Source organism: Cebus imitator, unplaced genomic scaffold (assembly GCF_001604975.1).
Source record: "Cebus imitator isolate Cc_AM_T3 unplaced genomic scaffold, Cebus_imitator-1.0 Scaffold82, whole genome shotgun sequence".
In the NCBI taxonomy this organism is placed as follows: Eukaryota; Metazoa; Chordata; class Mammalia; order Primates; family Cebidae; genus Cebus; species Cebus imitator.
In genome coordinates, this window is record NW_016107397.1 from 8521652 (window position 1) to 8533837 (window position 12186).

The 12186-nt window shown below is 48.2% G+C and overlaps 1 protein-coding gene across 1 annotated transcript in view; it reads right to left on the bottom strand.

The window, feature by feature from the left end:
• Positions 1 to 1931: 1931 nt before the first annotated feature.
• The window catches only part of SDK1 (sidekick cell adhesion molecule 1), a 982297-nt gene continuing 972042 nt past the window's right edge, over positions 1932 to 12186 (bottom strand). Inside the window, exon 45 of the mRNA XM_017533779.2 lies at positions 1932 to 3392. Coding sequence (XP_017389268.1) covers positions 3132 to 3392 — 261 coding nt within the window. The 3' untranslated portion in view covers positions 1932 to 3131. The remainder of the gene's footprint in view (positions 3393 to 12186) is intronic.

Here is a 12186-nt window from a genome sequence, read left to right on the forward strand (position 1 = left end):
CCCCGGGGTCACTCATTATTTTGTTATGGCATTGAATGAAGTGTGCCTTATAAAAGCAGGCAGGGAGAGAAGCTGAAGGGGAGGCTGGGGAGAGGGGCTTGGGCTGGACCGATTCACCCAGAAGGTGGCTGAGCAGGAGGCCGAGGGGCCATGGACTAGCGGCTCTCAGCTCACCTGCCTGGAACCTGTGTCCTGGCGCCGGAGGAGGAGGCAGCACTGCACACCCATCCCTGTGGCTCATACGGAGCCTCCTTGGCCCTCTGTGACCGCATCCTCACAGGGCCAAACAGTCTGAAATGAACCGCGTCAGGGGTGGGGGAGCGGGTTGGGATTGGGGGGTAGGTGTGGGGGGTGGGGAGACTCAGCCACTGCCATCACGAAGCACCTGCAAGGTGTGACTTTCAGCACAGCAGGAGAGAGGGGGAGCGCGTTCCGCCTAGGCTGGCTTAGAGACATTTTGCTCATCTTCTTTTCAAAACTGAAATTAAAATACAATATCCATCTTCCTAGGGTGTGATTTTCTTTCCCTTCCCTGAAGATGAGGAGTTAGGAATCGATGCTTCTCAAAGCCTGTATTGCTCTAAAAGGCTGAAATCGACCTGGAAACACCCAATTCTGTTCCTTTGCGCAGGTGGTTCTCATGGGAGAGGGTCGCTCTGAGTGATGGGCGTGGGCACCGTCCCAAGCACAGTCCAGCCGCAGCCAGGAGGCCAGCACAGCCTCGGACAGTACACCCCGTACACATCAAGGTTTACTAAGAGTGGAGGGAGACAGAAAACGCGAGCTTGAAACCAAAGTGTCCTGATGCTGTATCAAAACCCCAAGAGCAAAACACACCTTGAACCTGGTGGTCATCCTCAACCTCTCTCCCGGGCATTTGAAGCCACATCCTTACGGCTGAAGGGAGCAATCGGAGCACACAGAGGGCAGCGCTGTCCTTGTTTTCCATTTATCGTTTCTCTTCTGAGAAAGTCCAGTGCTCACATCCTGGCTTCCTGCCCACTACGCCCTCTCCAGGGCTGAGAAGGACGCAGCTCTGTCCACTGAGGCGAGTCCTGTCCAGAGAACTGTGGGCTGCAATGCTCACGTAGAAGTGGCTTTGGGCAGAGCAGCTAGGATTTTTGGTTTAGAATATTTCCCCCTCCACTCAGAAAAAGGAGGAGAAAAGGAAGAAGGACTGGGGAGGGAGGGAGGGAGGGAGGGAGAAGTAGGGGGAAGAAGGAAAGAAGAGAGGGAGGGAGGGAGAAAGGAAGGAAAGGAGGAAGGGAGGGAGGGCAGAAGTGGGGGAGGAACAGAGGGAAGAAGGAAAGAAGAGAGGGAGGAAGGAAGGAAGGAAAGGAAGGGTAAAGGAAAGTAAGGAAGGGAAGGAGGAGAGGAGAGAGAGAAAAAGGAAACTTTGCATACAGTCTACTTTTGGAAGGACTGAAAGGGTTTTCCACTCCAAACAACACTCCTTAGTCTCCTGGGGCCACACCCAGCAATGCTGACAGCAGAGAATCCAGACAACATCCATACCCTCTGCCCACAGAGGTGCACAAGACATCTGGGCAAGCAGAAGCCACACTGTCTGCACGTGGCCAGGAGACTGGCCCCTGGTGGCACTGGCCAGATACTGCTCAGCTGTCCCCTAACCTCAGTCACTGGAGGAACAGCACCTGCCATTCACGGTGCACAGTGGGGCATTGACAGAGTGATCTTGAATCTGGTGTGTGCCACGCTTCTGCTTGTATGGGGGCACTTACAGGGACCTGGGGCACACACGCCCATGAGCACCAGCAGGGCACCCGTTCCATCCAGACCCAGGCTGAGTGGTGGACCACAGCAGCCCAGGCAGCTGTTGCAAAAATGACATTGAGGGGCTGGAGGCACAGCCATGCCTGGACTGTTAAGTTTTCAAAAGCAGTTCATACTATTTTCGTCTAGCCAAAAGATTTAAACCAAACAAGGATGATTAAAGAAAAAGAAAATATTTCCAGAAAACCTGTTAAGGCTAAAAGCTGGCCTCAGACTGGGAGAGGGGGCAGCAGCAGCACCAGCGGTGGAGAAGCGGTGGCCGCCGAGGGAGGCAGGACAGAGGGAGGGGCAGCCTGGCGTGCACGAGGCAAGTCGGGAGCGTGTGTTCTCAGAGCTATTTTGCTTTATTTGCAGACACTGTTGTTTTTCATCTTTCCCACATACAAAGCTGAACAATGAATAAAAAGGCACCTGGAGACAGCAAAGACGCATTCATTTCATGTGACATCGTTTAAAAAAAGATAAAAAGATTTAAAAAATACTCTGGTTAACAATGCACGCTTCCTACGTAACAAGCAATCCTGGAGAAGCCGTTCTGTGTCCTCGTGTCCCGTGGAGTTGGCCGTGTGCTGTGTTGTGGGGAGGAGAGGGCCGGCGTGGCGAGGCCCCCCACTCCCACTCTGTCAGGTGGGAAGGAAGGAGGAAGGACAGGCAGAAGAGCCTCAAGACCGCACCACAGCAGTGACGCAGAGGGCGACAGCTGGGTCACACCTGAACATCCCTGCCTGGCCGTCAGGAACCTGAAAGCTGACTCTTTGCCTAGAAACTGCTGAGTGAGAACATTTCAGAAATGGATGAAGTTGGGACAAAAAGCGCTGAGCCCAGGGAAAAACGTTTGGTTTTCCGACCCCAGGAGTGAGCTGCGAGCCAGGATGTCCTGTGTTGAGAAGGGTGTGAGCCGCTGGTTCTCTGGAAGAGGAGGTAGAAAGAGACAGGGACCAGCCGGGGCAGCTCTGAGATGTCACCTGACTCTCCACTCCCTCTCCCTGCTTGAGCCTTCCTAGTTGGTCTTGAAGATGGAGAAACCAAGGGCTGGGGAGGTCTGAGGTCCTCCCAGGCCCCGGAGGTGCCAAGCCATTGCACCAGTGAGATACACCTTCTCTTAAAAAGAAAAGAAAAAGAAAGAAACCTGCTTCCTGCAGCGATGTTACAAAAAGCCATTTAAAAAAACCTTCCTAATTGAAATCTAGTGTCCACAAGTAGGTAAAATCATCACTTATCAGAATTATTTTTTTAAACAAAAACTTCAGCTCAGTTATTGGAGTTGATTGTCTTAACAAAAATAGACTCCGCAAAGTTAGCCTCCGTTCCGCCCTGAGGGAGGCGCGGCATCGCGCTCACACGAAGGAGGAGAAGCCGGTGAGCGGAGTCCGCGCGCCGGGGCCAGCTGGGGTGTAGACGCCGCCCGCGCTCTGCGTGGTGATGACCGGGTGCAGCTGCGCGCCTGCCTCGGCGCCAGCCACCGCCTCGTACCTGTGCGGCGCAGGTGCGCGGCCCTGGGCCCGGCGCTTCCACGAGTTGTAGTAGGTGGGGTCGCTCATGTAGTGGTTCACGAACGAGTGCTTGGGCAGTGCCTCCTCGTAGTCGGAGTCGGTAGCCTGCGGGGCAGTAGAGAGGCGGTGTGAGCGCAGGGCAGGGCGTGGCCATTGAGGGCCAGAGCGCGCTGGGCGAGGCCTGGAGGTGGGGGCAACTTGCCGGGTGGGGGACCGTGTCGCGGTCTCAAGCCCTCTACCTCTCTACACGGGAGAGTAAGCAGCCCCCACAGCACTCCCTCTCTGATCCAGGCCTGGCCAACACTGCTTTCTCAGCTGCATGCAGCCCCCTCACTCTGCACCAGCTGGTCTCTGAGAAGAGCTGGGCCTCCACCCAGGAGAGGTCTACACGGCCTCCTTTCTTCAGGAGAGGTCTACACCGCCTCCCCACTCCAGGACAGGTCTACACAGGCTTCCTAACCCCAAGAGAGGTCTACACAACCTCCCTATCCCAGCAAAGGTCTATGTGGCCTCTGCACACAGCCCAGAGGGGACCCTGCCTGCCCCATGGATTGCAACATAGAAGAGACCCAGGGCTGGGGGAAGACCTAGGTCTTCGGCTTGCCTGAGACTAAGACTTGGGCTGCTAAGGGCAAAGTGAAAGGATTCTGGAGATGATGATGCAGAGGGGAAGAGTGGGGATGGGAGGGGAGGGGTGCATCCTCCCCTTGCAAGTGACCCTGCAACATCACATCCATTGAGCCCTCCGAGGGTGGGGAGGCCAAGCAATGGAGCCGCCTGAATAAGCCAGGTGTCTCATATGTCTCTCCCCACCAGGTACGGAATGGCCTGGCCTCTCAAACACCTGGAAAAGTGGCCTGAGGCCTCCCACTGATGTTTGAAGATCAGTCCCTTTGAGGTTTCCCCCTCTTTTAATAAAGTAAATCAGCAGATTCCATTAAGAACTTGGACCCCACATGTTTTCTATGATGCAAAGTCATTGGAAGGACTGTTAAAGGAGAAAGCGGACTTTGGGAGGCTAAGGCAGGCAGATCACAAGGTCACGACATCGTGACCAGCCTGGCCAACATGGTGAAACCCCATCTCTACTAAAAATACAAAAATTTGCTGGGTGTGGTGGCAGGTGCCTGTAATCCCAGCTACTTGGGAGGCTGAGGCAGGAGAATCCCTTGAACCTGGGAGGCAGAGGTACAGTGAGCTGAGATCAAACCCCTGCACTCCAGCTTGGGCAACAGAGCAAGACTCTGTCTCCAAAAAAAAAAAAAAAAAAAAAAAAAAAAAAAAGAGTAAGTAGAGGCTGAAATGGGTATTTTTTTTCCCCAAGAAGGTGAAGGTCTCAGTTTTGCTGGTGAGTGCCACATCCTCCCAGATGCACGGAATCATCACGGGACCCTCACCTGTGTGTCCTGGGAGCTTCCCGAGCTCCTAGGGGATCCACCTGCCGACACAGAGACTGAGGCTCTGCTGTGGAACCAACACTAAGGTACCTCCCAGGGCCCCCATCTCTCACAGGGGTCAGGCGGAGCTGCCCTTTTTCTCTCCCCAGAGGGTATCAAGGGAACTGGGGAGGGGGTAAAAGAGTGAGCTGCCTCGAAATGCCATCTGAGAATTATCAGCTGTGTGTTAAGGTAGCAGATTCCTGGGTGTGGCTCCAGCGATCCTGACTCCGTGGGTCTGGGGGAGGCCTGGGAATGTACATTTAGAGGCCCCCTGAGGACTCTGATCAGCGGTCAGGCTGGGAGCTGTGCCTTGTGGGTATTTAGATGGCGGGCTGTGGCTCCAGAAGTGGGCCCCATTGCCAGCAACAGCAGCTCTTTCAGAAGTAAACATTCTAGAAGGAAAGTTGCAAATCCAGTTCCCCCTAGGGTGTGTGAGCAGTGTCCTTGCAGCTGGCAGGGGAGGGGGGGCAGGGGATGGGAGAGCTGCCAGCTCCCCTAATTTTTCAGGGAGTCCACACTGAGACCCAGGAAAGCAGAAGCATCCCTGGGTGCGATGTTCCTGCCAGCTGCTCTCTCATCTGACAGTCGGAGAGTGAATTACCCACATCAGCACCCAGGCAGGAAGATCTGATCCGTGAGCTGACACTATCCCGCACCAGGGGATGTGCGTCCGTCCCGGAAGCCTGTGTGAGCAATCAGCCTCCAGGCTGTGCAGAAACCCCATGGAGGTGTAGCAGGGAGCCAGAGACTCCTGGGATTTGGGGACACAGACTGAAAATCTAGCTCTAACTGGAGTATTTATATGAAAGTAACAGTGAGTCACAGATTTGGGACTTTTCTGAATATTAAGTGTAAACTGGTTTATGGTACAATAAACAGAACAGCTGAATCCATCTGTGGCTCCTCTGCATTTAGGAGAATTGCAGAGGTAAGATGTGTCTTCCCACATACACTGGGACCCCCGATCAGCCCACTTCTCCTTCGTCGAGAGAGGATGATAAACGTGGCAGCGGCTCCTTTTTCGAGAACACCAGTTACATTCCAGATTAATGCCCCGCTGTGATCTTTGCAACTGGCGGAGGATCCTATGATGCAGATGTTATTGTTCCATTTTATGAATAGCTAAGCAAGGCTTGCAGGAGAGGCTAGGCGGGAGCCTGCACCTCACTCCCAACCCCCGAGCGCTCACCCACCTCCGCAGATCCTGCGACTTCCTCCCAGCTCCAGGCTTGAATCCTCTTGGATCTTCTGAACAGGTTCTACAACCCCCTATTCCAAATTCCAAAACCCACAATGCTCTGAAACTTAAAAGGCTTTTTAATAACTCATTTGGTGGTGAAGGCTGAGCTGACTTGAGCTAACTTGGCAGCTTACCCTTGGCTGAACTGATGTAGGGCCATTCAGTGTGAACATTCTCATGTTTTGCTACAAGCAGACTAATGTGTTTGATCACAAAGTGCTGGCCTGACCCTACTGGAGCTGCTCCTTAACATACAATGTACTCCCAAACTTGAAAAACACGGAATTCTTAAATATATCTGGTCTCAAGGTTTTTAGCTAAGAGATCAGGGATCTGTATTTGTGGCTGTTTAAGATTTATTTATTTATTTAATGGAGTTTCACTCTTGTAGCCGAGGCTGGAGTGCAGTGGCACTATCTTGGCTCACTGCAACCTCCACTTCCCCAGTTCAAGTGAGTCTCCGGCCTCAACCTCCCGAGTAGCTGAGATTTCAGGTGTCCACCACCACACCTGGCTAATTTTTCTATTTTTAGTAGAAATGGGGCTTTACCATGTTGGCCGGGCTGGTCTTGAACAACTGACCTCAGGTGATTTGCCTGCCTTAGCCTCCCAAAGTGCTGGGATTACAGGCATGAGCCACCATGCCCAGCCTGTTTAAGATTTATTCTTCATCTGTTTTCTAAAGGCCTTGAGGTGGCTTACAAAGGAAAGCTCTGTGTAAACGCAAAAAGAAGAAAACAGAACAAAGATCATTCGAAAGAAGCCAAAGGAATCCACGATTCGCCCCTGAACCGGATCTGTTACTTCTTTAGAGACGAACTTGGAACTGAAACCTCCTGAAGCTTAGGGAAAATCACACGTATTGAAATGCAGTGAAGGTATCACTTTTCTTGTGAAAAATTCACCGAATGGTTAGGAACGAATGACAGAAATTTAGTGCTAGGTTTCATAGGCTGGGGTTAGGGTTCATTATCATTTGAAGGTCAAGTATGAGGTTCAAGACTTTCACCCTCTTTTGACTATATTCCCAGGTCCCAGGGGTCTTCCCGGTTCAACTTCTCTACCACAAGGGATCCTGGTGTGGAAAAACAAGAGAAGTGGTGACTGGATTCGATTTTCTTGTCTTGTGTCTGAAAGAATCAACATCCCCAAATGCAAGTGACCTTCTTTGGGTCATACTGGCCGGGGCCAGACTGGGGCCAGAACCAGCCTGGTTTCTCAGCCAAAGGTGACAGAAATAAAGTCTTTCTGGTAGCAGGGAGGAGAAACCTTCAACCCCAGTTCTAGAAAAAATAGAGAGACACTATTTATATGGGTGAGTCTTATATGAAAATTGTCTCTGCATGGTGGAGAAATCATCAATTGCAGTGGGAGGGCATGTCATGAATTCTGTTTCAGTTAGTCTGTCTTGCACCCACTTGGTGACCCTTTGGGCATCTCTCTGCCCCCTGTATGCCCTTGCCAGGCTGTAGGGAAGCAGGGTTCATGTCAGGTGGGGCCTAGGGGTGGTCCAGAAGGGACTGCTGAGCTCTTGCTGGAGTCTACATTTCCAAGAGCATGTCCAGAACTCCTTAGAGAATGAACATGACACACAGCCCACACCCATCTGCGTGTTTATACCATTTCTTTTACGGCTTGTATGTATGTTGCTATGTTATTATGATGTGTTTCCTCAGCCAAAGATCTAAAAGTCCTATAGTTTCAAGAGAAGAGTCTGTGACACATGTGGGTGCCAAGAAGGGGGCCTTGCAGGAGACACAAATTGGGAGTATGTGGTTGTCCAGCTGACAGTGATTCCTGTCATTTGCATCTGGGCCCCAACCCCTTCTTTGAAGAAAGCAGTTCTTCCACACCACATGGACGGGCTAGGCTGTCTCTCAGAAAACTGTGATTGGCTGATGGTTGGGCATATGACTTCAGTTCAGCGAATCAGGGTCTTACCCTGGCATTTTTTTTTTTTTTTCACACTGCAGCTGGAAGGGAGGCGTGCTTTGTTCTGGGGAGAAAAGCTGAGAGGCGGTGAGTTCTGAGTGGCCACTGGCCACAGACCCAGCCAAGTGATCTATAATAACAGCCAATCAGGGAGAACAAAACCATTGTGCAGAAAGAAGCAGAGACAAGAGGCTCCAAGAGGTTTCTCTTCCTTCTTGCTCTCTATTTAGGGAGGGGAAGTGAGAATACACCCAGGGCCACATGACAAATAAATGCCAGGCAGAGCTGGAGCTAAAAGCTGAGCTTCCTGGCTTCTGCTTGGCCCCTGTCATTGCCTCTTTGAGAAACCACAATCTTAAAATGCCATTCTTCCTCCTGCTGCCTGCTCTGTTTATTACTTATATGACATTATTATTTTTTAATGGGGATGTATTTTAGTGAGTTACAATTACTGACAAAAAAGAAATGCTGCAGGGTCCTTTTTTGGTAAGTTTCCTGTGTGATGTGTGTCGGTTTCCCAGGAAACCCTGGAAGGACAGAATGTGATTGGATGCGGTGTCAGACTGACTGTGAGAGTTTCTAAAGGTGCAGACCTGCCTGGAAAGTAGCCAATAAAGATAATCTCAACACCTGGGGTATTATATTGGCAAGATGAAAGACTCAAATATTATTAAGGAATTAATTAGGTACGATGGGGTTGGTCTAAGTTGGTCGGAGCAGGACGGATTTTAAAGACAGTTTCTTTGGATTTCAAAAACAATTTTTAACGTGATTGGAACAGCAGATATCATTCATAAGCAGCCCTGTGATAAAACCATGACAAACCTTCCAGTTTCTAAACAGAAAATCGGGAATAGCCACAGCATGTGTCGTGTGACACTTATGGTATAATTCAGAGCAGCACCTTGGGTCAGGCAGGCCTCTGTGCACCTGGGAACTGATTCGCAGGATTTTCACTTTAGCAATAGTTCTGAGAGTGGTTTAAAAATGCCCTGGGGATAAAAGGATGGCATCCCTGTTTTCTTAGTGAGATATCAGCTTCTCAAGACAGTTTTTCTAGCAGAGACTGCATAGGGCTTCTCACTCTTATACCCTGGGCCCTGGGAGAAGAGGGTGAGCAGGAGAAGCCTGCCTCTGCCCATGGTTCTAACCAGCAAACATGCTGTATCAAAACACTGGATTGAAGCCAGGGCCAAGGACGTACATGACTCTTTATTCCTAACATCTCGGTTTATAATATATTCAAATCTATAAGCTGCCTCCAGTAGAGAGGATAAACATCTTAAACCTTCATCTAAATCCAAGCCATTTTTAGATAGTCCTATTTGAAAACAGCATTGCAGCTTTTGGGTTTATTCCATTGCTGAGCAGTTTTCTGACTGTTTGCCCTGCAATGCTTTCTTCTCTCTCTAACAGCCTTTTCTACAGTTCTGTGACTTGATTCTGTCTTTGTAAATTTGGTGTTAAGGGACCAGGCCAAAGCCCATATTTCTTCCCAATCCCCTCTGAATATCACAGTTACTAGTCATGAAGGCAAGGCTATTTCTGGAATGGCAATGTGAGGAGGTCAGCAGACCCTCTCCTCAATTTCATTTAACAGGTGAAAAGTATTTTATAAACAACCATCTAAAATCTTTGAAGGCTGGGTGCAGTGGTTCATGCCTGTAATCCCAGCACTTTGAGAGGCCCAGGCAAGTGGGTCACCTGAGGTCAGGAGTTAGAGACCAGTCTGGCCAACATGGCAAAACCCCATCTGTACTAAAAATACAAAAAATAGTCAGGCATGGGGCTGCACACCTGCAATCCCAACTACTTGGGAGGCTGAGGCGGGAGAATCACTTGAACCTGGCAGGTGGAGGTTACAGTGAGCTAAGATCATGCCACTGTACTCCAGCCTGGGTGACAGAGCAAGTCTCCCTCTCAAANAAAAAAAAAAAAAAAAAAAAAAAAAAAAAAAAAAAAAAAAAAAAAAAAAAAAAGTCTTGGGCAATGGTGCTAAGAGTAGATAGCAAATGGAGAAAGATTTATACAAGAAAATCTGGTAAATCTCACCTAATAATGAGAGTCTGTGGTGCCTGAGCCATGACCTACTCTCCCTACCCAATGCCCCCAGCCCAGTATGACAGAAACTACTCTGGGCAGATATGGCAACATGGCAGGGATCCTGGTCTAGGAATTTACCTTGGAGAGGAAAGTTCTGGCATCTCTTACCCATATTCCCCTTTCCCCCAACCCAGCTCCATGTTGAAGAAGCTCTATTCTAGGCAGAGATGGCCAAGAGTACTGGGGCTCCTGTCCCTCATCCAGCCTTCGCTAGGAGGCTGGGAGTCTATACCAAGTGTGGCAGGCCAAGAATACTGGGCCCTGATTGCCCACACCCCAGCCTGTTTGTAGGAAGAAGTCCCACACTGGGAGCAGCAAGCCCAGAAGTCCAGGGACTGCCCTCTCAACCCAGTGCCCCACTTGTGTGGCAAGTATGTCACTATGGAAGAAGGAGGCTATTGTCCTCACCTCCAGCTTTGGTGCAGTGACACAGAGGTCCTGCATGAGATGGACAGTTAGTCTATAAGAACAGAGAGCTTCCAGCTCCACCTGAGGAAAATGACTTTATTTGGAACAGAGCATACCTAAGGACATTGTCGAACGCTGTGGAGCCTTTAGGGGTAAGGGATGAAGAGGAAGCTGATAGCTCCATGTCAGCAACAATGGAAGTTTAACAGAGAGAACCAGGAAAAGAGACTTCTGAAGCTAAGAAGAGGCCTCTTAGTGTCAGTGCAAGCTTCAAAGACTGACAGCATCTGGTAACTGCAGAAAAGCTGGACTTCAACTGGATCAGAGGTGTGGAGCAATTTATGCACTACGGCATTGCTGAAAAAACCAGAGCTAGCAGGTAGTGGAGGTGGACTGCTGGGTGTGATACCAGTAGTGGTAAACCACCCAGAATCTTAATGGGGACAGGAAAAGTGAGCCCAGCTAAAACCACAGCCATCCCTGGGAGGCAGGAAGACGCTATGCATTGCCCAAGACTGAGGAGCAACATCAGAGCATACACAATGCAGGGGAAATGGACTTTACTGAACGAATCCAGCCAAATCACTGAAAAAACAAGCAAATAAGCAGGCAACAATAACCCTCAAGGAGGCATGAATATCATTATTCAGTTATTACAATATATTATAAAATATGATCTGTTTTCAAACAAACCCAGGAAAGTATAATGCATACACAGGAAAACAATAAAAAGAAGGTAGCCTCTGAGGGTGCCTAAACATTGGACTAAGCAGGCAAAGACTTCAAAGGTAGCTATTATAATTATGTTCAAATAACTAAAGAAGATCATGTTTATAAAATGAAAGAAATGTATGATCACAATTGAAGACTATCAATAAAGTGATAGAAATTACTTAAAAAACACAAGTGGGAAGTTCTTGAGTTGAAAAATATAATAACTGAAATTTAAAATTCATTAGATAGGCTCAATAGTAGACTTGAGCTGGCAGAGGAAAGAATCAGTCCACTTGAAGATAGATTGATAGAGATTATGCATCTGAAAAAAGACTTAAAAATTGACAGAGCCTCTGATAAATCTGAGACAGCACTAAGAGCACCAACATACGTGTCATAAGAATATCAGAATGAAAGGAGAAAGAGAAAAAAGCAAAAAAAAAAAATACTCGAAGTAATAATGACTTAAAGTTTCCCAAATTTGATAAAAAGTATTAATCTACAGGCAAAATATGTATAATAATAGCACAAAAAGAAAAGGAAAAAAATACAGCTATAGGAGTAAAGTTCCCCTAAGTCACCAAAATTTACTATAAATCTTAAGTAGATACTAAAACTAGAGTAAGCCACTAACAAAAATAACCAAATAAATATAGCAAAAGCAAAAACAAGGAAGTCAAAATGATATATTTGGAAAATTAATTTAACAAAAAGAAGCTGATAATGGAAAATAGAGAATAAAGATATAAGACATATCTTAATTAGAAAGCAAATACCTGATAAAAGGGTAAATTTAACAAGAGGATATAACAATTATAAATATACATATACCTAACAACAGAGCCTCAAAATACATGAAATTAAATGAATAGATGTGAAGAGAGAAACAGACAATTCAATACAAATAGATATTTCAATATATTAGCAAATGGAAAAACTGAGGAGAAGATCAGACATATAGAAGATGGAAACAACATTATAAATCAACCAGAGCTACAGACACATACAGAACACTCCACCCAAAAGCAGCAGAATAACACATTTTCTCAAGTAGATAGGAAAC